General features: G+C 37.1%; 1 protein-coding gene across 1 annotated transcript in view; it reads right to left on the bottom strand.

Moving 5' to 3' along the window:
- The window catches only part of DCAF1 (DDB1 and CUL4 associated factor 1), a 117770-nt gene that overhangs the window by 50269 nt on the left and 41139 nt on the right, over nt 1-26362 (bottom strand). Inside the window, 5 exon segments of the mRNA XM_078152345.1 lie at nt 1145-1258; nt 2474-2547; nt 15204-15280; nt 25277-25323; nt 25325-25395. Of these exon segments, the coding sequence (XP_078008471.1) occupies nt 1145-1258; nt 2474-2547; nt 15204-15280; nt 25277-25323; nt 25325-25387 (375 nt within the window). The 5' untranslated portion in view covers nt 25388-25395.

The raw sequence follows: 26362 nt of genomic DNA, 5'->3' as shown, positions 1-26362 counted from the left end.
ACAAATTATCAATAACACATATGATTCAAAAACTACGTAAAAAGTATTCAAACTCTTTACTAATCAGAAGAATACAAATTAAAACAACTCAGATACCATATTCATATTACACTAGCAAAGACAGATAGAATGATGAAATTTAATATTGGTGGGATATTATGTAAAAACAAGTATACTATTTTATTGATTATAGACCTGCACCATTGGCACAAAACATTTGGAAAGCAACACATAATAAGCACCACAAAATTTTTCATACCCTTTGATTCAGTAATCCCATTGTAGGATTATAGATATTACTGACAGAAAAAAAATTGTATAAAAATATTCCTAACATCACTTGTAACAGCAAAAATCTGGCAATAATCATATGACCAATAACCATGTGACTAGTCAGCTCAAATTGTAATGTGACGGTAAAGGAACATTATTGTGTTATATAGAAGAAATGTAAAGGGTGAAAAACACAAAGAATTATAGGAAAAGTTATATGAAGCAATGCAGTAAAGACAGTAAAACTAAAAGAATATATATACTGACTACAGCTAGGTGATCAGTGGATAGAGCACTAGGCCTAGAGTCAAGAAGACCAAAGCATAAATCTGGCCTCAGGCACTTCTCAGCTGTGTGACCCTACACAAGTCATAACCTGGTCTGCCTCAGTTTCCACATATGTAAAATGAGGAAAATAAAATAATAAGAGCTTACCTCTCAGAGGTGCTGTGAGAATAAAATGAAATATTTGTAAAGCACATTGAAAACCTTAAAGTACATATAAAATGCTAGTATAGTAATTAAATTACTACTATTAACAAATTCTGGAAAAAACTACACAGAAAAGAAAACTTCCAAAATGAGATAGAAAAATAATGGGATGACTTATTATGATATTAAACTTAACATATATATATATATATATTTTTTAAAAAACAAATTTATAGTTAACAATTGTCAAATTTTTGTTCTTTGTACATGAGTAGTCTTATTAAAGGTTAAATTTATAATTTTTTTAATGTGATGTTTCTAAAAACATTAGAGCAACAGATTTTGTTGAGCATAAATTGTGTACATTATGTTATAAAGTACACAGTGGCACAGAATTTTAGAGATTCCTAAGTTAAACACCTTTCCTTAAATTAAGTACCTTTTCTTGAAATACAACAGCAGTTTCCAGCCCAGGCATGATATCTAACAAGAGTCTGCAAGCAGCGGTGTTCAAAGGAGGCTCTCTGCTTGTCATCACATATGCATTCACCAACTATAAGTAGAAATACAGGAGAAGCACTAGTGAGAAATTCAATCTAGGCAAATTAAGGCAACGTAATAAATTCCTTCATCAAAAAACACCGTCGGGCAGCTAGGTGGTGCAGTGCATAAAGCTCTGGCCTTGAAGTCAGGAGGACCTGAGTTCAAATCCAGTCTCAGACACATGACACTTACTAGCTGTGTGACCCTGGGCAAGTCACTTAACCCCGATTGCCTCACTAAAAAAAAAAAAAAAAGAAAAAGAAAAAAAGAAAAAAAAACACTGTCAATCAATACCTAACCCTTCAATTATTATAGGCAGGCTTCAGGTACACAGCATTGAAGAAGTTAATAAAGAATATGTAGCTTTCACAACAGTGTCCTCAAAATATGACATACTTACATAGAGAAAAATGACATCATGAAAAGTAACTTTTAAGAAATGACAACTCAGCAACTATGGAAGTAAAGGACATTCAAGAGAAATGGGCCAATCAAGTAAGAGAAATTCTCCACCCAGTTACCATATATGTCAGCCACAAGGGCTGAAAGAGGCACTATATGTCATCTGATCCTTGGCAATGACTGATCAACAATAACCAGGGTCTCTGAATTCCAAAAAAGTTTATATAAACAGATTTACAAAAAGGATACAATGATTAAACTTCATGCTTTAAAATACAGCATAATTCCAATTCACAAGAAAGACCACGGGGGGGGGGGGAATCAAACAAATAATTATTGAAAACAAGGCACTGTGCTAGAAAAAAAGAAACCTTTTGACACCTCTCACTCAATGCTTTTACAAAAAATATGTCTACTCTTAAAAAACAATTACAATAAGCCACACTTCCTCCATTACTTTTTTACCTTGCAACCCCGGGAATAGGGGAGTGAAGTAGACACCCACATGCTAAGATCAAACATCCTGTAAACTAAAAAAGAACCTTGGGATGTCTCATGGATCACCCTGAAACTGAATAAATTTAAAGACAAATGAGAGAACACCTTAGTGAAAATCTAGTACAAATCTACTACCAGGGAAGCTCATTTAATACTTTTCTTCCAAAGAAACTAACATCATATAAAACAAATCTACCCCCTCTAATTTCAAGTTGCTGCAACCTAGGTCACTAAGATAAAGTAAATTAATTACAAAAGATAATAAAATTATAACATTTGCTGATTACAATATATATATAAGAAATAAATAAAAAAGCAAACCTACTGCATTCATGAAATCATCATTCTTGAACAGTATTCTCAATAGGTGGCCCAACATACATTCTGGATCAGCTCGACCTAATAAGAGAAAAGGAGAGGAACAAAGGTTATGAATCAGTCATTCCAATTTCTTCTACATAGTCGGAATACTCAAAGGAGATCCAGGATATTGATAATTTTTTTAAAAGAAGAGGGGGAAGGAAGAAGCAAAAAATACATATATAAAATAATCTGGAAAAACTGGATTTCAGAAGTATTTCATAGTCAGTCATGCAATAAACATTTATTAAGGGCATACTGTGTGCCAGGGAGTACAAAGAAAGCAAAGAACAGTCGTTGCTCTCAAGCTACAATCTAATGGGGAATACAACATACAAACAATTATGTACAAACAAGATAGATATAGGATAAATTGGAGATAATCAACAGAGAGAAGGCAATAGAATTAAGGAGGATCAGGAAAGGCTTCCTGTAGAAAGTGAGATTTTAGCTGAGACTTCAATGAAGCAAGGAAGCAGAAATGAGGAATGAGAATACTTTTAGTGTGGCATTTTTTTTTTGCAAGGCAATTGGGGTTAAATGACTTGCCCAGAGTCACAAAGCTAATGTTATACGCCTGAGGCTGAATTTGAATACAGGTCCTCCTGACTCCAAGGCCAGTACTCTATCCACTATACTACCTAGTTGCCCCTTGGATGGCATTTTTAAGGGGAATTTTTGAAGGGCACCATGTTACTTTTCCAGTACTAGATGTAGATTCAGGAGACCTAGATTCAAATATTACTTTATTTAACCTGTGTGACACTGGGCAAGCCACTTAACTTCCCTGGGCCTCTGTTTTTTTTTTTTCAACTATAAGATGAGAAAGTTGAACAAGATATCCACAATTCCCTTGCAGCTCTAAATCTATGATCCTATGAATACTGGTCTAACAAAAAATAGGGTTGAAGAGGCTGTATCATAGGAGGTTAAGAAAAAAGATCTAGCCTTCCAACCAAATATTAGGTTAAAACAGACATAATAAGGAGGCTTTGGGGGGTACAAAGCATACAGCTGAAAGAAGAGGCTGATTTTGTGACTAGACTCCTCCAGAAAAACAGCAATAAAACAATAGTAACATCTCCTCCCACTAGCAAAAACACCCCCCCCAAAAAAAATACGCCAGCTAATCAATCACCAAGTTCTTAGAGAGGCAACAGCCACTGTCACCTTAATTTCTCACCTACAGTCTTGAGTAGGGATAAATAAGAGAAGCAAGCTGTTGACCTAGAGTATGTGAAATAATAATAATAATGATAATAATAATAATAATAATAATACTTATACCACATTTACTATGCACCACACACTTTAAAAATATTATCTCATTTGATCCTCACAACCTCTCTGGGAGATAGATTCTATTATCTCCATTTTACGATGAGGAAACTGAGGCAAACAGAGACTGTAACTTGCCCAGAGTCATACAGGTAATGAGCATCTGAGGCTAGATTTGAACTGAGGTTTTCCTGATTCCAGGCCCAGTGCTATATCCATTGAGCCATCTAATTGCCCCTAAGTATGCCCAAACTAAGGTTAAAAGAGAGATTTTTTTAAAAGTTTCAGTAATCACTGTTATGCATTAATTTAATAAATGCCATCATTTTACTTTCCTTTTAGGCTTAAGATGACAAAACCTCACCCATAACTCAGTTTGGGGCTACAGAAAAAAAAAGATTGAGAGCCGCAAAGAGAAAGGATACTTAAACTGCTGCTTGACTGTAAGTGGAAGTCACAAAGGTATACTATCAAAAACAAAATGTTTTAAATTGCAAGGATCTTTGAATCATTTAATCCATGACATGCAATTTTTACAAATTAAAAAACTAAGACCTTATGTTGTTACTATTAACAGAATTTAATGTAACTAAGATCTTAAAAATTAATTTTACAACTTTAAAAGAAAGATATCATTCTGTCCTTTCCATTTCTCCATGAAAACTTCTGGCATTTTCTTCTGACATCTGCCTATTTCCTATTCATATCTTCTTCCATAATTCCCCCATTTTAGTGATTTTACATTTATCTTTAGATTTCATCACACTCTCAGGCATTTACTGAAGGTATTGACCAAACGTATTTTCATTTCTGTAAGGTTACATATGGAAAACTCTAGTGAAAGTATGGTTGAGGATGTAATATGAACCCTTTAGATACTCCCATTTTGGAAGGCCTAATTAATGTACTTGTGTTTGAGAACATTATGGAAGATGCCAGAATAATCAAGTGGTTAAGAAATTATTTTTTTTCTCTCATGTCTTCCATCTTCAGTCCTATTATTCAAAAATACACCCAAAATTTCAGATTTATTCAAAAGAGATGGTAGGTATGACACAATGGAAAGAGTTATCTATCTAAAGTCAGAACCTGGGTTCAAATCCTGGCTCTATCATTTACTACGTGTGTGACTTGGGACAAGCCACAATTTCTCTATGCCTCAGTTCCTCTTTTTTTTAATTTTTGGAGGCAATCAAGGTTAAGTGACTTGCCCAGACACCGCTAGTAAGTATCGGAGACTAGATTTGAACTTGGTCTCCTGACTCCAGGTCTGGTGCTTTATCTACTGCATCATCTAGCTGCTCCCCTTTTTTTTCCAGTTCTTTTTTTAAATGAGATGGAGCATTCCTCCTTCCTTCCTTCCTTCTTCATCAACAAAAATAACCAGGAGAATCAAGGGTGGAGCCAAAATGGCAGAGTAAAGGCAGAGCCTCACCTGAGCTCTCCCAAATTCCCCTTCAAACAACTTTAAAATAACACTTCAAAACAAATTCTGGAGCAGTAGAACCAAAAAAAGGACGAGAGGAAAAAATTTTCCTGCCCAAGACAACTGAGAAGGTCAGCAGGAAAGGTCTGTCTCACTGGGGTGAAAGTGAAACATAGCCAGCGCATGCTATACAACAGCAAGCCAGCAGCAGACTTTCTAGGCAACTGCAGAGCCTGTAGCGGCGTCCAGAGCTCTCAGCCAAAGATGATACAGGGGTCAGACAACTTATCAAAAGGAGATTAGAGGGGGCCCTCTGCTGGTACTGAGTGCAGGGCCCCATCCCATTGCCCATACAGGGTTACAGGTCACAGTCCCAGGATGAAAATGAGCACTAGCACATTAGAGTACATGGCCACAGGGCAGCAGAAGATACTGGTCACAGCTGTAGAATGGAAAAGGGTACTTGTGGTCACTCACAGTCTAGAGCACATGTCAGAAGAGCAGTGACCACACCTCTACTTAGATCATATCACCTTAGAAAACTGAAAACTTACAAATCCCCAGAACTAACTAAAAATAGCAGCCCAAAAACTTGAAATTTGGGACAGTGCCTTCTCCACCCCAGGAGCAGAGCCCAACTTTAACACAAAGTTATAAATCAAGAAATAATCTGGAAAAACAAGCAAGCAACAAAAAAACAAACTTGACCATAAAAAGTGTTACTACGGTAACAAGGGGGAATCAAGACACAAACTCAGAAGACAAGAAAGTCAAAACAGCTGCATGCAAAGCTTCAAAGAAAAATGTGAATTGGTCTCAGACCCAAAAAGAATTCCTGGAAGAGCTCCATAAGGAGCTCCTCAAATAAGAAGACACCTAGAGGAAAAATTTGAAAAACAAATGACAGTTATGCAAGAAAATCAGTAAAGCAAACAGCTTGGATAAGGAGCTACAAAAAATACTCAAGAAAATAACACCTTCAAAAACTAAGACTAGGCCAAATGCTAAAACAGTCAGGAAAATCCATCCAAGAGAACAACTCCTTTAAAAGTACAATTAGATTAACAGAAAAAGATGGACGAAAATTCACTCTTGAAAAAAACAAGTCCCAAAAAACTAGGATTGGATAAATGGAAATGACAAAAACTCACTGTAGAAAATCATTCCCTACAAATTACAATTGGGTAACTGGAAGTTAATGGCTCCAAAAGACATCAAAAAAAATCTAAAAAAATAAAAAACAATGAAAAAATACAAGAAAAGCAGAAATATCTCATTGGAAAAACAACTACTAACCTGGAAAATGAGAGATCATTTAAGAATTATTGGGTTAATTGAAAACCATAATCAAAAAAAGAGCCTAGGCATCATCTTTAAAGAATTATCAAGAAAAACTGCCCTGATATCCTAGAACCAGAGGGCAACAGAGAAATGGAAGAATCCATTGATCACTTCCTGAAAGAGATCCCAAAATGAAAACTCTCAGGAATATTACAGACAAATTCCAGAACTTCCAAGTCATGGAGAAAATTCTGTAAGCAGCCAGAAAGAAACAATTCAAATAACATGGAGCTAAGCCAAAGTCAGAGTAACACAAGATTTAGCAGCTTCTACATTAAAGAATCAAAAGCCTTTGAATATGATATTCTGGAGGGCAAAGGAGCTTGGATTACAACAAAGAATCAACTAACCAGCAAAACTGGGCATAATCCTTCAGAGGAAAAAATAGACATTTAATGAAATAGAAGACTTCCCAGTCTTCTGAAAGACCAGAACTGAACAGGAAACCTGACTTTCAAGAACAAGACTCAAGAGAAGCATAAAAAAGGCAACGTGAAAGAAAAACCATATGGGATTCAATAAGCTTAAACTGTTTACATTCCTACATGGAAAGATGAACTTTTTCCTGTATCAAATATGGGATGATATCTGAAAAAATTAAAATAAGGAAAAAGAAAGAGTAAGTAAGAAAAAGTAAAAAAAGGAGAAGGGGAAGGGAGAGGTTAGAATGGGATAAATTATCTCACACAAAAGAGGAGCAAAAGAGCTTTTACAGTGGTGGGAAAGATGGGGTTGGGAGTTATTTGAACCTTGCTCTCATCAGAATTGGCTCAAAGTGGGAACAGCATACATACCCAGTTGGGTATAGAAATCTAGCTTATCCTACAGGGAAGCAGGAAGGGAAATGAATAAAAGATGGCGAGGAGGACTGAAAGAAGGGAGAGAAGATTGGGAAGGCAGTGGTCAGAAGCAATACACTTTTGAAAATGGACAAGGTGAAAGGAGAGAGAAAAAAGGATAAATGGGGGGAAATAGGATGGAGTAATCATAACTATAAAAAAATTTACAGAAAGTTTCTCTGATAAAAGCCTCATTTCTCAAATATATAGATAACTGAGTCAAATTTATAAAAATATGAGTCATTCCCCAACTGACAAATGGTCAAAGAATATGAACAGACAGCTTTCAGAAGATATTAACACTATCTATACTCATATGAAAAAATGCTTTAAATCACTACTGATTAGAGAAATGCAAAAAACAACTCTGAGGTACCACTTCACACCTATCAGATTGCCTAATATAACAAAAAAGGAAAATGACCCATTGAAGGGGATATGGGAAAAATTGGGCCACTAAAGCACCACTAGTGCAGTTGTAAACTTATTCAAATCATTCTCAAGAGCAATAGGGAACTATGCCCAAATGGCTATAAAACCATTCATACCCCTTGACACAGCAATACCACTACTAGGTCTGAATTCTAAAAAGATTCAAAAAAAAAAAGGAAAAGGATCTATATTTATTTATAGCAGTTCTTTTTGTGGTGGCAAAGAACTGGAAATCGAGATGATGCTCATCAGTTGGGGAACAGATGAACAAGTCGTGGCATATGATTGTGATGAAATACTATTATGCTATAAGAAATGAGGAGCAAGATGCTTTCAGAAAGTCACATTAAGATTTACATGAACTGATGCAAAGTGAAGTAAGCAGAACAAAAAGAACAGCGTACACTATAACAGCCATATTGTATGATCAATGTGAATTAACTTAGCTATTCTCAGCAATAAATTGATCCAAGACAATTCCAAAGGACCTAGGATTTAGAAATTCTAAAAATACTACCCAACTCCAGAAAAGAACTGATGGGAGTCTGAATGAAGATCAAAGTATACTTTCTTAAAACTTTGTTTTTCTTGAGTTCTTTTTTTTTTGTCTGTGTTTTCTTTCACAACATAACTGATATGGAAATATGTTTTGGATGACTGCACATGTATAACCTATATCAAACTGCTTGCCTTCTCAAAGAAAAGTGTAGGGCATGAAAGAACTCGGAACTCAAAAAGTTAAAAAAACAAACATTAAATAGTTTTTACATGTGATTAGAAAAAAAAATAAAATATTTTTTTAAAAATAAAATGAAACTGGAGTAAATAACCTCTAAAGTCCCTTCCAGTTCTAATATTATGATATTATGTAAGCTGCCTGAGTAAAAAAATTGTTTCATTTTTGTCTTTGTATCTGCAGAGCCTAGAATAACTGCCTTGCACACAGTAGACACTTTAAAAATGTTTGTTAAGGACTTCCAGGAGCCAAGATGGCAGAGTAAGAAGTCGCTTTCACATTCCATTATTAACCACTGAAAACCCAGAAAATATCACCCCACGAAAAACCCTGGAACAGCTGAGCCAGCAGAAAGAAGGGGTACAGCAGTCTTGTAGCCCAGGAAGCTTGGGGGATTAATGGGAAAGGGCCCTCTTGCTCTGGGGGAAGGGGAGCAGTACAGGATGGGAAGTGTCCCAGCAAGCCCACATTTCAGCAAATCAGGGAGAGATCCTGAGCTCCAAAGAGGTAGAGCAGGCAAGCGCCAACACCAGGACTCCCCCTCCCCATGGTGTCTCAGCACAGTCAGGGTAACCATAAACACCAGCTCTGAAAACCACCACTTGAGCAGGCATTCCCCTGGAGCCAGACTCCCCACCTCCACCCCTAGAGTCCCACTGCTGCCGACCCCAGCTCAGCACCTGGTAAGGCTCCAGACACCTATAGCCTCCATATGGTCAATCAATTTCTGCTTTCTGCTCATGGTGTTTGCCTATTTTCTGGCTTTTAAAGTTGAGCTCTCCTGGAGCACAGGGGGCACTGACGCAAACTTCTTGTACTGGGAGCCCAGGACCTACTCACTAGCTTTCTGTGCTGGGGCTCAGGCACTGACTGCCAGAAAACAGGCACAGAAAACAAGTTCTTTAAAAATGCAATTAGTGGGGCAGCTAGTTAGTGCAGTGGATAGAGCACCAGCCCTGAAGTCAGGAGGACCTGAGCTCAAATCTGGCCTCAGACCAAACACATGGCACTTACTAACTGTGTGACCCTAGGCAAGTCACTTAACCACAATTGCCTAGAAAGGAAAAAAAATGCAATTGGCCAAATGGAAAAAAAGTACACTGAAGAAACTGACTCCTTAAAAAGTAGAATTGTCCAAATGAAAAAGGAGATACAAAAACTTACTAAAGAGAAGAACTCCTTAAAAAGTAAAACTGGCCAAACAGAAAAGGAAGTACAAAATCTAATAGAAGGAAACAACTCATTAAAAATTAAAATTGGGCAAGTGGAACCTAATGACTCTATGAGGTATCAAGAATCAGTCAAATGGAAACAAAAGAATCAAAAAATAGAAGAAAACATAAAATACCTCACCGGCAAAACAAGTGACCTGGAAAACAGATCCAAGAGAGACAATTTAAAAATTATTGGTCTACCTCAAAACTATGATGAAAAAAAGAGCCTGGACAGCATCTTTCAGGAAATCATCAAGGAAAACTGCCCTGAGGTCCTAGAACCAGAGGGTAAAATAGTCATCGAAAGAATCTACCAATCACCTCCTGAAAGAAATCCCAAACAGAAAACACCAAGGAATATTGTAGCCAAATTCCAAAATTACCAAGTCAAAGAGAAAATACTGAAGCAGACAGAAAGAAACAATTTAAATATCAAACCACAGGCAGGATTACACAGGATCTTGCAGCTGCTACGTTAAAAGATCAGAGGGCATGGAATACAATATTCCATAAAGCAAAGGAGCTCAGAATACAACCAAAGATCAACTACCCAGTGAAACTGAGCATAGTCTTTCAGGGGAGGAGATGGACATTCAACGAAATAGGGGACTTCCAAACCTGCCGGAAGAAAAGACCAGAGCTCAACAGAAAATTTGATCTTCAAATACAAGTCTCAAGAGAGGTATAAAAAGGTAAACAGGAAAGAAAAAAAAACAACATAAGGACAAACTGTTTATATCCCTACAAGGGAAGATGGCACTTGTAACTCTTGAGAACTGTATCGTTATTAAGATATTTAAAAGGGGCCTACACAGACAGAGGTCACGGGTATAAGTTGACTCTAATATGATGGTAAAAAAATCTAATTAATTGGTGAAAAAGGATCGTTCTGGGAGAAGAGGAAAGGAGGAGGCAGACTAGGTAAATTCTATCACATGAAAAGGCACAAAAACCTATTACAGAGAAAGAAGGGACAGAGATGAGCATTGTTTGAACCTTACTCTCAACAGATGTGGCTCAAAGAGGGAATAACAATCAGTTAGATATAGAAATATAACTTACCCTACAGGAAGTAGAAGGGGAAAGGGTGAAAAAACAAGAAGGGGGAGACAGAAGGGAGGGAAGAAGTAGTAAGGGCAAAGGGGAAGAAAAGGGAGGGGGCAACAGAAGGGAGGGCAGACAGAGGGAGGCAGTGGCTGAAAACAAAACTAGTGAGAACGGAAAGGGAGAAAGGAGAAAAAAAAGCATAAATGGGAAAACAGCATAGACAGAAAAACACAGATAGTAATCATAACTATGAATGAGATGAACTCATAAAATAGAAATGGATAGCAGAGTGGATTGAGAACCACAATCCTAAGATATGTTGTTTAAAAACCTGGAAAGACTTGCATGAACTGATGCTGAGTGAAGTGAGCAGAACCAGGAGAACACTGTACACAGTAACAGCCACACTGTGTGATGACTGATTTTGACAGACTTAGCTCTTCTCAACAATGCAAGGATCTAAGACCACTCCATCAAAAGACTCATGATGGAAAATGCTATCCACATCCAGAGAAATAACTCTGCAGTCTGAATGCAGATGGAAGCACACTATTTGTTCTCTTCTTCTTTTGTTGCTTTGCTGCTTCTTTTTCTCGTGGGTCCTCCCATTATTTCTAATTATTCTCTACATCATGACTAATGTGAAAATATGTTTAACAGGAATGTATAAGTAGAGCCTATATCAGATTGCACACCATCTTGGGAAGGGGAGAGGCAAAAGAGGGAGAGAAAATTTAAAACTCAAAATCTTATGGAAGTGAATGTTGAAAACTAAAAATTAATTAATTATTTTTAAGAATTAACAACATAAAATGTTTGTTGAGTTAATTCAATTAGAATTCTGGTTGTAGGATTACATTATATTCAGCACTTAAATTTCTCCCAAATCTGATACTTTAAGTGAAATTAATAATAAAGAGGAATAGCCAATAGTTCTGACTACTGGCAATGGAATAGAAACAACGCCATCAGCAACAGTAATAACAATAGCTAGGATTACGTAGCACTTTAAGGTTTACAAAGCATTCTACAAATACTACCTCATTTTAGCTTCACAACAACTCTGAGAGATAGGTACTATCATTATTCCCATTTCACAGATGAAGAAACTGAGACAGAGAGAGGTTAAGTGACTTGCCCAGTGTCATACATTTAGTAACTAAGGCTAGATTTGAACTCAAGTCTTCCTGAGTCCAGGTCTAGCACTCTGTCCACCACTGTATCACCCAGCTGCTTCTAAAACAGCAATGAAGTTCCCTATAACTGACAGAACTTCAGGATCCATGCCATCAGACTGAATTACAGATGAAAGCATAAAATCACAACGTTTTTGTTCCATGAAGCAATCTAGAATTATAGTAGAAAGGTCACTAAACCTTACCTATTCTTTGACCAATGCTACCATTACTCGACAAGTACCTCAAGGAGGTCAAAGGCAAAGGGAAAAGTCATTTATGCACAAAAATATTTAGAGCAACTTTTCTTTGTAACAGCACAAAATTAAAAACGAAGTGGGTGTCCTTCACTGGGGAACAGGTAAACAAATTATGCAATATTAACATTAACAGAGAATTACTACATTGGGAGAAATAATGAATATAAAAGCCAGTAAAATCTGAGATGACTTGATAGTGATAGGTAGCTAGGTGGCACAGTGGATAGAGTGCTTGTCCTGAAGTTAAAAACACCTGTGTTCAAATCCTGCCTCAAACACTAGCTATGTGACCTAGCTATGGGGCAAGTCACTCTACTTTTTTGTCTGACTCAATTTCCTATAAAATGGGGATAATAATAGCACCTGACTCCCACGACTGCTGTGAGGACATAATGACATAGTATTTTAAAGTGCTCCGTAAACCTTAAGGCATTATATAAATGCTAGCTAGCTGTTACTATTGTATAAACTATGAAAAACAAAATAAGGAAAACCAAGAGAACAATCCACATAATCACATCACAAAGGAAAGCAACACTGAAAGGTATCAGAACTCAAACCAATTTTGACTTTAGAAATTTAAGACATACTTTGCCATCTGTCAGACAAGTGATGGATTTTATTTACAACATAAAGCATAGTCAGATATGGCCAATGTGTCGATTTGTTTTTCTATATATTTATCTATCTATATAGATATATCTATACAGATATGATATGAGAGGGTTCTATTGTGAAGAAGTGTCTTTAGGGAGTTAGCTATTTAAAGAAAGAAAAAAAGGCGATACAATTTTTTAAAAATAAAAGAAATATAAAAGGGATATGGAAGAGAAAATTTAGGGGAAAGGTTACAGAAGAGCAAATGCATAAAAAGAAAATAAGGGGATCTTTCAGATAAAGTTATTTTGGCACTGAAGGCTAATAAGGAAAGGAGTACAGCCACCTGAAGGGCAGAATGGCAGCATGTTACCCAATCAAACTGGATATCGCGTGGCAGGTTATGAGACTCAATGAGAAAGGACTACGGGATCTTAACACCAGTGGCTTGAGGCTACAAGGAGTGTAGTAAAGCCTTTGTTTACTTAAAGATTTATCAAATCAGTCAGTGCAAATGTCAGATATAATGTATTTATTTAAAAGAAATTCATTTTTTAATCATGAAATTACTAGTCATCCACATTGTTTTAATAAGAAACAAGATGCTGGATGTCTGCCAATTTTTGCCTTCATTACTGTTTTTGATAATGTTTCTCAGATCCTTGTTTGAAACACAATAAATGCGGGGATTGCTGCCACTTTTTAAAATTAAGAGGCAGAAAACTGCACAATGTCGAACTTTTTGCCACTGAAGAAGTATGCAGTTCTAGTTTGCATTCCTAATTTGGAGGAAGATAAATCAAATACATATTTTCCAGGAAAACTTGTTGCTTTCATTTATATTCTGCTGAAAATATAGTTTATATTCCGATTAAAAGGAAAAAAATTACAAGACCTTGTGACAAGATCTTGTGACAAGATCTTACACTTGTTAGTCAGTCTAATACATGCATCCCACTAAATTATAACAAATCACATACTAAAGCAGGTTGTGTTATTTTGACATTCCATTATGATTTGTTATTGTTAAGTAATTTCAGTTGTGTCCAACTGTTTAAGACCCCCATTTGGGGTTTTCTGGATACTGGAGTGGTTTATCATTTCCTTCTCCAGCTCATTTTACAGATGAAGAAGCTGAGGCAAATAGGGTTAAGTGATTTGCCCAGGGTCACACAGCTCATGAGTGTCTGAGGCCTGATTTGAACTCAGGAAAATGATGAATCTTCCTGACTCCAGGCCTGGCATTCTCTCCACTGCGTCACCCAACTGCTCATTTTATTCCATTATAACTAGCCCAAAGTAAATAACTAAAATTACTATAAACAGTATGATCCAGCAGAGAGAGCACTAGAACCTAAAGAGACAGGAGATATGTACGTTATTTTAGGCTCTAGCACCAACTCCACATTTTAGGGCAAGTTATTTAACACTCTTTTATGAGCCTCTAACTGCCTAGGATTTTGAGTTGTAAGGAACTGATCATAGATCATCCAGTTTAGACTTCTCACTGCTGTCTAGTGGGGGTTGCAGAGGCTAAGTGACTTGTGTAGAGTTGGGCCCATGGTTCAGCCCTGCTCCTTGGATTCCTAGGCTAGCAGTCTTTGTGCTGCATCCCAAGGATGCTGCCAGACTTCTTCTGTAACAATACAGTACATTATTATAGCTACATCTTATACCATATATGAGACTACAAGTGCCATGACAACAGGTGTCACATCTTATCTAAACTTTGTATCAACCCTATGTCTAGCATACAATAGGCATTTAATGTTTATAATTACTGTTGTTATAGAATAAATGGCTGCTTTGTTGCTAAAGTTATCTAATCTGTAAAACAGGCATAATGCCATCATCTAAAAAATTTAATGGTTTAAGGAAGGAAAAAGTGAACAATGTGAAAAAAAATTCACTCCAATGATTTTTTTTGTTTTCAAAAAAAAAGAAAAAACAAGTTCTTAAATTTTTCAGGTTTCATCTAAATATAACAAATGTGATCCTTTTATGAGCCAACCAAGTTAAGCATAATCCACTTCAGATTTCTAAACAAAGTGATTTTTGATCTGTAAAGTGTATCCTACCCTCAAAGCATTGCACATGATTCAATTTCCTCCAGAATTTCCTATTTTTCTTCTCTATTTTTACCATGGTTTCAAGATTTCTAGAAACTTTGCAAAAGTCTAAAGATATTCTCATTTTCCTCAGAAACAAACTGGGTAACACACAGACATGATCTGAACTAATCGAAGTAATTGGAAAATCCGAAGTCTAATAATATAAAACATTTATTTCCATTGGCAGCTTCCTTATTTTACAAAGATCAGACACAAGAATCAGTAAACAGAGATCTTACCAGGATGTCTATCATCAAATGGATCTGGATCTCCTTTACGATATTCTTCAGTTTCTTTCTCAATCAACTCTGACATCCTAATACAAAAGGAGAGAAACATTTTAGTCATAAACTGACAATTGTACCAAAAATTCAACTTCACTGATGACAGGCATTCAAACAATTAGAGCATAAGCTCCTTCAAAGTGTTGTTTCCTTCTTATTATTTATATCTCTGGAGCCAAGCACAGTGCCTGAATCATGGCAAGAACTTTGACAAACTTGTTGAATCACTGAAGTCACATTTGCAAGAAGAAAGCCACTGATATGCAATGGGAAAATTCAAAAAGGGGGGGGGGAATTTCCTGATATATATATGTGAATACCTTTCATAAAACAGCAGCCTATCAGAACAGTAGGACACAAACAAGATTTGTCCCTTCCTTTCAAACACAAGCATGACAGCACTGAAGCAAACATGAAAGCAGATTTTTTTGTCCAAAGCACTTGAATACAACAGTGAAGCAAGATAAGCACATATAAATAACCCTTTTTGCAAGTAAAGGAAAACAATGGAGAAAACCCAAGAGTCAGGAAGGGACAAGAACAAATGGGAAAAAAGAATCACAAGTCAGGGTCTAAAACTGCAACTAGAAACTAAGAGCAATCACATTTTTCTATGGCGAAAGAACTCCAAACTTACTTTAAAAATGTAAGCTGAGGAAGACTAATAAAGCAACACTTGAAATTCAAACCTCAACAGAGTGTCTCTTTAAGGTCACTACCTTAAAGATCAAGTGCCTGCTGACCAAGACTCCCTAATAATTGCTACACTAACTGCACTTGGCCCACAATTAAAGAGGAATTCAGAGTTCCATAGCTTCAGACAGGTTGGTGCAATGAGACCCTTTTTTAATCCACTCTTCCTACTTCTGTCAGCATAGTCTCTTCAAATTAAGGTCCAAGAGTGTTACCAAATTCTCCTGCAAACCAAGGGAGTCAGTAAGGAACAAAACAACATGATGATCAGACTATACTCTATCTGACACATGAGCCTCAAGTCTCAATTCCCAGTGAATCTCCCAAAAGTGATCTTTTCCAGTGGTCACTATCTCTGACTTTCTCTGCTCAGCCAATACACACAACTTCTCTTAACTTCCTAACAGACACAGACTTTTCCTTCACAGAAACTATACCATTTTATGTAACAAATAGGTAAGCACTGTTGGAAAAAAAACTTGTGGGTAACTCTGAACAAACTATTTCCACATTAAGCCTAGATGTCTGTGCCTTTTGCCACATGAACTTTGAAATAATTCCCTTTTCTGCAAATACTGAAATTTGGGAGAACCAAAAGGATGTTAATCTATACTATACACTTACTGATATAATAGCTAGCATTTGTGTAATACTTTAAAGTTTGCAAAGCTCTTTACAAATATTATCTTACTTTATCTTCAAAAAAAAACTCTGAAGGGTAGTTTCCATATTATTTCCATTTTACATGAAACTAGGTAAGACAGAGGTGAAGTGACTTGTCCTGGACCCCACAGCTAGTAAAGGTCCTATTCAGGATTTGAACTCGGGTCTTCCTGACTACCAAGCCCAAAGCTGCCTGGTCAGGTATTATCAATTTCCTTGTTACGTGGAAAAGGCAACTGAGGAAGAAAAAACAACAAACAACTTCTGCACCTGGAGACTCCATAAATCCCTCTGGAAAACCCAGATATTTCAAGCTCTGGGAAATAAAAACTCAAGTAAAAAATTAGTTACATCTACTACTGCATATTAATCATATGATCCTACAAGAGAGCCATAAAAGTCTCTTTTGATGAACTGATTCTACCATTATACTTTGCGGTGTAGTAGAATGTGGATTTGACTTTGGAGTTAGGAAGACGTGAGATCAAAAATCAGTCTCACCCATTTCCTGGCTGTGTGAACCAGGACAAGACACTTAATTTCCTTCAGCCTCGGTTTCCTGATCTGTAAAATGGAGATAACAACAGTGACATCCACTTTACAAAGTTGTTGTGAAGCTCAAATGAAATAATATACAGAAAGGGCAAACCTTAAAGCAATATGTGTATTATTATAACAACATATAACTGTTGTTATTGAGTCATTTCAATCATGTTTGACTCTCCATGATACCATTTGAGGTTTTCTCTTCATCCTCAGATGAGGAACTGAGACAACTGACTTGCCCTGGGTCACACAGCTAATAGTGTTTCAGACTGTATTTGATCTCAGGTCCTCTTGACTCCAGGGCCAGCACTCTATCTTCTGCACCATAAAGCACTGGGCAAACCCTAAATTGTTATATAAATGCTGTTATTATTAATAGTGCTTACACATTTTTACTAGGAGAATAATTTTTAAAGTTTTTTTTTAAAAAAAACACTGTGTTAATCTTAGGCTTACCACATATAAAAATAAACAAATGAAAATGCTATTCAATTTATCTTTTTTAAATATGTGGCAGGGGGAGAAAGTTTCAGGATTTTACTAATATTGATGAGGCAGCAAGAAGTAGGAGAAAGCAGGAGACAACCTGGTAGAGTAGAAAGAGCAATGAATGATTGACAGGTTCTGGAATCAAAGCATCTGGGTTCAAATCCTGCTTTTATTGATTACTTCCTGTGTGACCTTGGACAGGTCCCTTCACCTCTCTGAACCTGTTAACTCAACTAAAAAACAAAATAATTGTCCTGGATGATTTCTGAGGCCCCTTCCAACACTAAATATACAATGCCTTGGTCACCAGTCCTTGAGAGGGGAAACTGTGGTCAAGTCCCAACTCTAGCACTACCTGAGCAATGTCAGTCAGTTAACAAGCACCTAAGTGCTTCCTCTGTGCTAGGAACTAGAGATACAAAGAAAGGCAAAAACCATCTCTGCCCTCAAGGAGCTCATATACTGATGGGAGAGACATTATGCAAAAGCTACATATAAGCAAAGTATGTACAGAGTAAGATGTGGAGGTAATTTCAGAGGGAAGGCCCCAGCAGAGTGGAGAAAGAAGCGGAAGGTGGAAAGGCCTCTGGTAGAAAGCAGATTTTTTTGCTAAGACGTGAAGGAAACCAGGGAATCCAAAAAGCAGAAGTAAAGAGAGAGAGCATTAGGCATGGATGAGGTCAGGAAATGGAGTATTTAAAGAATGGCAAAAAGACTGGTGTCACTGGATCATGGAGTAGGTGCCAAGTTATGAAGAGCTTTAAAAGCTAAACATGGGATTTCATATTTGGTCCTGGAGGCAATAGGGAGCATCTGGAGTTTACTGAGTAGAGGAATGACATGGTCAGACCTGCACTTTAGGAAAATCACTTTGGCATCCGAGTGGAGGATGGAATGGAATACAAAGAGACCTGAGGCAGAGAGGTTAACCAGGTTACCTGCAATAGAGAAATAAGAAGAGAGAGAGAGAGAGAGAGAGAGAGAGAGAGAGAGAGAGAGAGAGAGAGGGAGAGAGAGAGAGAGAGAATGTGTGTGTGGAGTATGTGTGTGTGTGTGTGTTTGCATGCTTGCCCACGCTTGGGGGGGGGGAACGGGGAGAAAGAATGCAAGTGAGGAAATCAAGGATGACATCTAGGTTGCAAGCCCAGGTGACTAGGAGGAGAAATAAGGAAGTTAAAAAGAAGAGAGGGTTTGAGAGGGAAAGATAATGAGTTCAGTTTTGGGCATGTTGAATTTTAAGATGTCTACAAGACATTCTGTATGAGAAGTCTAATAGGCAGTTGGAAATGTTAAGACTGGAGGTCAGCAGAGAGATAAGGGCCAAATAAAAAGATCTGAGAATCATTTGCACAGAGATGATAATTACAACCATAGGAGCTGAGATCACCAAGAAAAACATTATAGAGTAAAAAGAGAAGTGGGTTTATGACAGAGCCTTGGAGGACACCTATGGTTAACATGTGGGACTTAGAGATTCAGAAAAGGAGACTAAGAAAGAGCTGACAGACAGGTAGAGGGGAACCAGAAGAGAGCGTGAAAAACTAGAGAGAGAAGAGAGAACTATCAAGGAGAAAAGGGCAATCAACTGCGCCATAGATAGGCCAAGAAAGGTAAGGACTGAGGAAAATCCATAGATTGGGCAATTAAGAGATTATTTGTAACTTTGGAGAGAAGAGTTTCAGCCAAAAAATGAGGTCAAACTGCAGAGAGTTAAGAAGACAGTTAAAGAAAAAAGAAATAGAGGCACTGATTGTCAACTTCTTCTCAAGGAGTTTAGCCACAAAAGGAAGGAGAAATATAGAATTATAGCTTCTGAGAGTAGATGGTTCAAATGGTAGGGTTTTGAGGATGGGGAAGAAATAAATATGTACAGAAGTAGTCACAGAGATTGAGCATTAGCAAGAGAGTAAAGCTGATAAGAGGGGACAATCTATTGGAGGAAAGAGGATGTAATGACATTATATGGGCACACAGAGGAGGTTTGCCTTAGCAAGAAGGACCACTTCTCTTCATGTGAGACAGGGTAGTGGGGGGACAGCACTAAGTGATGTGAAGTCAAGAGAAGGAGAGAAGAGGGAGCTCTCAGTGAATTGCCTCAATTTTTTCAATTAAATATCACACAAGGTTCTCAGCCAAGAAAGTGAGGGAAGGGGAAAACTTGGGAGAAGTGAGGAGTAATGAAAAGGACGGATAAAGCTGCTGTGGTAAGTAGGATTGTGAACTGATTAGGTAAGTGTAAAAGAACTGCCTTTCTATAGAAGGCCCAATTAAAAATATGTAACATAAATCTGCAGTAGACTCAAGTCAGCACAATTTTGTGATTTTCTCCAGCTCTGTTCAGCAGCACATAAATAGGAGAGGAGACTACAGATTGTAGGAGTTACACAAGATTGGGCCTTGGCAGGGCATGATCAGAGACAGGATAAGGGGACAAAGGACTCAAGAATAGAACATAACATAACGTAGAGTTGAACCAGTTCACCAAAGGGTGAAGTTGGGGAAGGAAAAAAGAGTACAACCAACGAAACTAAAGATTGGAGGGACTGGAGGGGCACCACAAGAAGAACAGGGTTAAGTTCTATGGTTCCTTCCAGCTCTGATATTCTATAATTCTATGACAAAATCTATGCAGGACATCTCTTGGTACTTAACAGATTATCAGTATAAAAGCTTACAGTAAAGCAGTAAAGAGCTCTCATTCCCCAAGACTACCAAGAACCAAGAAATATTTGTTGTCAATCACTACACCTTAGCACCAACACCCTGACTGAGGAAACTGACTCAGGAAACTTCAGTGAAGAATATGTCAAAAAGGAAACGGATGTACAAATATGCCCCCCCAAAATGGTCCAGCATTTGTCACTAGGACTTTGAATAAAAGTGCAAAGAGAATAGGCAACAAATATGAAGATTATCTCTTTTCCTACTGCAAAACAAATGATTACTGTCTGCAAAATGTCCAGAATTTACAGTGATCAGATCAGATACCACCACCCCACTTCCAGCTCCAACACCTAAGACCCACTTCCCTGTATATTAAAAGAGAGAACATTTTGCATCTCGGAGATTACAAATGCTCCTCTACTCTGTTACATTACAAAAACTTCACTCTCCAAGAGCTTTTCTATATTTCTTTATCCACTGTTAATAAAGAACTGACAAAGAAATCTGTCCAGAAAAACTTGACTCAGGTGAGTACTATAACCTCTAAAAAGCTAAACATACAGCAGGATCTCTAAGTTCCCCCAGTCTCCATAACTGCTAGTCTGGCAAACAAATAGTAGAAACAACCTAGCTTAGTGTTGTCTAAGGCCCTAAGAGAATAGGTGACTTACCCAGGGTCACACAGACAGTATGTGTTGAAGATGTAACTTATGCCTAAATCATAAGAAGCAGCATGGCATTGTATATAGAATAGTGAAGCTGGAGTCAAGGAGACCTGAATTCAAATTCTGCCTTAAGACACTCAGTAACTGTGTGACCATGGACAAGTCATTCAACAACCTCTGGCAGCCTCAGTCTCCTCATCTGCAAAATGAGGGTTTTAAAAATAGCACCTATTCACAGGACTGTTAGGAGGATCAAATAAGATAATACATGTAAAGTATTTCACAAATCTTAAAGCACTACATAAATGTTAGCTACTTATTACTAGGTCTTCCTGACTCTAAGGCCAGCACTATATATCATACCTCTCAAACTATGAGTTGCAACGCAGATGTCTATTTATGTTTGGAAAGAGAGTCTGCTCATTCAAAGTTCCCTATACCAGCACTATATACCATACCTCTTAAACTAGGAGTTGCAAAGCAGATGTCTATCTCCACTGGGAGAGAGAGTCTGCTCACTGAAAGTTCCTTGTACCAATGAAATGACAGGTCATCTCAAAAACAAACAAACAAACAAACAAAAAAACCAAAACCCAATGTTTTGTGTAATCTCATTTCAATGTGCTCTAGTACACTACTCATTAAATAGCTTGATCCATATATATTACAGAGTTTTAGGTAGCAGAATGTCTTAATCTGGTTTTACTTGGTCTTCTTGCCACCATTTGGATTAGCTACAGATAAATGGATACTAAACTATGTGGCAGAAAAAGAAATTTCTTCTGTTTGGAAAAGATAAAATAGAAAAGCAAACAAAATATACAAATATGGAGAAAATTAGAAGAGTTATAAATGGCCCACTAGTTATGAAAATAAACAGCACCATTATAATTCCTGACTATCTTGTCCTCTTGGCACCAGTCTAGGTCACCTCATACCTGGATTACTATAGTAGTTCCTGGCAAGTTTCCCTTTACTTTAGCCTCAGTCTGTCACATCATTCTTACTATACTGTTGCCACACTAACCCTATTTAAACACTACCTTTCATCACAACAAGCTCAAAATCCTCCAATGGCTCTCTATTACACCAACTCTAAAGTCCTCTGTCTCGTTTTCAAGGTCCTTCTTTAAACATATCCAATATTATTCCCTACTTTTCTGCAATGTAATTTTTGCTACAGCTCAGTCAATCTCTAGTTACCCCATAAACAACTCATGATCATTCCCACCTTAATGCTGTTATCTTTATTTCCCCTGATATGGCATACCCATTTCTCCCTAACCTCAAACCTATTCAAGCCACATCTCAAGACCCTCTTCCACAAAACCTTCCCTGACTACTAGAAAAGCAGGATGGTATAATGAAAAAAAGGCCTACACTTAATTCAAGTTAGAAGACTTGAGTTAAAATCACATTTCTAACAACTACTAGTTTGTGCAATTACTTCCCCTCTACAAGCCAATATCCTTACCTGAAGACACCTACCTCACATGGCTGCTGGGAAAAATTTATTTGGTAAAACTAAGCACTAAATAAATATGGACCATTTTAATACTATACTGCTTCCAGATTCCTCCAGCCACAGAATTTTACAGTTGGTAAAGATCTAATTCAATCTTCTCATTTTTCAGATATCGAAAGTGAGGCCCAGGGAAATGATGTGGCTTTTACTTGCCTAATGAAGTTCTCCTTCTTAACTGCAAGAGTACTTATAATCAGTAATACATAATTTTAACACTTAATTACCTATTGTCTTATTCCCTGACTTACAATCTTCTATTACCAAATGTGCTGTCAACTCCCTGAGGGAAATGTTGGCTTACAATTCTTTTGCATACAGCACTCAGAACAGAGCTGAACACATAGTAGGTGCTCAAAACACATACGCCAATCAGCTGATTGCATTAATGGTCTAAACATCATGCCCACTTCTGAATTCCCATTCTTTCACAGCTAAAATACATAATCTGCTCATCATTCCCACAATATTCTCTTGAGATACATCATTCCTTATTATAAAGCAGCAATCATCAAAACTGCTTGGCACTGGTCAAGAAACAGAGTGGTTAAGTACGCAAGACACAGTAGTCAATGACTACAGTAATCTATTACTTGATAAACTCAAACAGCAGCTTCCGGGATAAGAACTCACTCTCTGACAAAAACTGCTGGGAAAACTGGAAAAGACTATGGCAGAAACTAGGCAAAGATCAAAATCTCACACCATATACCAAAATAAAGTCAAAATGGGTTCATGATTTAGATATAAAGGCTGATATTGTGTGCAAACTGGGAGAGCAAGGAATAGTTTACCTATCAGATTTATGGAGAACAGAAGAATTCATGACCAAACAGGAGATAGAGAACATTACGAAAAGCAAAATGGATAATTTTGATTGCATTAAACTGAAAAGTTTTTGCACAAACAAAGCCAATGCAACCAAGATTAGAAGGAAGGTAGAAAACTGGGAAAGAATTTTTACAACCAGTCTCTCTGATAAGGGCCTCATTTATAAAATACATAGAGAATTAAGTCAAATTTATAAGAATAGGGGCAGCTAGGTGGCGCAGTGGATAGAGCACCAGCCCTGAAGTCAGGAGGACCTGAGTTCAAATTCGACCTCAGACCAAACACATGACACTTACTAGCTGTGTGACCCTGGGCAAGTCACTTAACCCCAATTGCCTAAAAACAACAACAAAAAAAAACATTAAAAAAATTTTATAAGAATAAAAGTCATTCCCCAATTGATAAATGGTCAAAGGATATGAACAGGCAGTTCTTAGATGAAGAAATTAAAGCCATCTATAGTCATATGAAAAAATGCTCTAAATCACTACTGATTAGAGAAATGCAAATCAAAACAACTCTGAGATACCACATCACACTTATCAGACTGGCCAACGTGACAAAACAGGAAAATGATAAATGTTGGAGGAGATGTAGAAAAAGTGGAACACCAATGCACTGTTGGTGCAGTTGTGAAATAATCCAACCATTTTGGAGAGCAATTTGGAACTATGCAAAAAGGGCTATAAAAATGTGCATATCCTTTGACCCAGCAATAGCACTTCTAGGGCCATATTCCAAAGAGATCATACAAATGGAAAAAAGACCCACATGTACAAAAATATTCATAGCAGCTCTTTTTGTGGTGGCAAAGAATTGGAAATTGAGAGGATGCCCATCAATTGGGGAATGGCTGAACAAGTTGTGGTATATGAATGTAATGGAATACTATTGTGCTGTAAGAAATGATGAACAAGCTGACTTCAGAAAAACCTGGAAAGACTTGTATGGTCTGATGCTGAGTAAAGTGAGCAAAACGAGCAAAACCAGGAGAACACTGTACACACTAACAGCCATGTTGCGTGATGACTAATATTGATAGACTTAACCCTTCTCAGCAAGACAAGAATCTAAGACATCTCCAAAGGCCTCATGATGGAAAATACTATCCACAAAGAAGAAAGAACTATGGAATTTGAATGCAGATTGAAGCATACTATTTGCTATTTTTTTCCTTCTGTTTTGTTTTGTTTCCTCTTTCTGGTGGTTCCTCCTATTGGTTCTAATTCTTACTTACAACATCACTAATGTGAAAATATGTTTAATAGGAATGTATATGTATAGCCTAGATGAGATTGCATGCCGCCTTGGGGAGGGAGGTGGGGAAGGAGAGGGAGAAAAATTTTAAGCTCAGAAGCTTATGGAAGAGATTGTTGATAATTCAAAATTAATTAATTTTTAAAAAAAATTAAAGGAGCTATATATCATTCCTTTTTGCTACCTCTGAAATAATCTACACCAATTCCATTCTCCTTTGCAACATATGTATATCATAGGGAAGTTGAAAGGAAAATACTTTGTAAAGGATAAAGCACAGGAGGGAGGCAATTCTTCCCACCACATTCATTACTAAACTATTATTTAGGATTACTTTCCTCTTTATCCCTTACATATTGTTTCTTCAGTGTTTAAACAATGAGTCTCCCCTTTATTGCTTTGCCACTGAGAACAGCCTTATTATATTTCCCTGAGCTTCAGTGAGTCCATTCTTGGAACATTCAGCTGACAAGTTTCTCTGGCTTGACCTCTACTTTTCAATCTCTCTACAAAGGATGCCTTGAAATCATTTAAATGAAAATGTAAAACATAAATAAATAAATAAATAAACCAACGGCTATCTATATAATTAGCATGTGACACTATTAGAACTTCTCCAACTTAAAATATATTTCAATTCTTAATACCAAAACTTTTGAGTCTTCAGATTAGTAAAGATGAACACCAAATGGGCTTACCTGGTGAGGATAGGGACCATATCTTGCCCGCTGCCATGTTCCTTCTCCCCACTGCTCTAATAAAGTAGTGAGCTCAGCTTTTGAGTCCACGTGCACTGATCCTGAAGTCATGACTTGGCCTATGGAAGCAGGAATATAATAAATGAGCATAGACCAAAAAAGGTATGTCAACATTTCTCCAAACTAACTGACGAAGGAGCAGAGATAGTGTTTGTTAGAATTCCCACTATCTAACCAATACTCTGGCCAATTTAGATAACTAAATTATATAATGGTATAGTGGAAAAAGTACTAGATTGGAGACCCCTGTTCTGCCATTAATTGGTTTTATAACTTGAGAAATATTTCATCTCTCTGAATCTCAGTTTTCTTACCCTGAAATAAGAGGATTAGACTAGTTGATCACTAAATTTCCTACCAGTTCTAATATTTTATGATTTTTTTAAATGCAAAAAGCAGTCCAAAGTTTTGATTATATGAGGCTTTTGAGAAAAATATTATTACAGATAAGAAATACATCTATTGACTTTATTCTTTATTTATTTGCTTGTTTATTTGTTTGTTTGTTTGTATATTTATTGGGCAATTGGGTTAAGTGACTTGCCCAGGGTCACACAGCTAGTAAGTGTCATATGTTCGGTCTGAGACTGAATTTGAACTTAGGTCCTCCTGACTTCAGGGCTGGTGCTCTATCCACTTCACCACCTAGCTGACCCAATATCTACTGATTTTCAACAAAAAGGTACAACTGATGCGTTGCAGCTACTGTTAAGATCAGTTAATATCTAAGAACCCTCTGAATCCCCTTGCCTTACACATCTGAGACCACAGAAAAGCAAACCTCTAGCAAGATCTTTGTTCTTTCTCCCTCCCTATTTCTCTTCACACTGATGGCTCAGTTATCATCATGGACCTAGGAAAGTAAAATAAAAAAGCCTGACACAAAACTAGCCGGATTCCAAAAGTAGAGGTAAAGGTGAATGGTTGATCAGAGTTTCAGTCCTTCCCCAAAACAGAGAACATAGATGAGGGAAAAAGTTACTCCAGAAAAGTATCTATTGGGGACAGCTAGGTGGCACAGTGGGT

This window comes from Phascolarctos cinereus, unplaced genomic scaffold, assembly GCF_003287225.1.
Source record: "Phascolarctos cinereus isolate Bilbo 61053 unplaced genomic scaffold, phaCin_HiC Scaffold_4;HRSCAF=312, whole genome shotgun sequence".
In the NCBI taxonomy this organism is placed as follows: Eukaryota; Metazoa; Chordata; class Mammalia; order Diprotodontia; family Phascolarctidae; genus Phascolarctos; species Phascolarctos cinereus.
The sequence above is the reverse complement of the archived record's forward strand: the minus strand, read 5'-3'. Positions and strand labels throughout refer to the sequence as shown.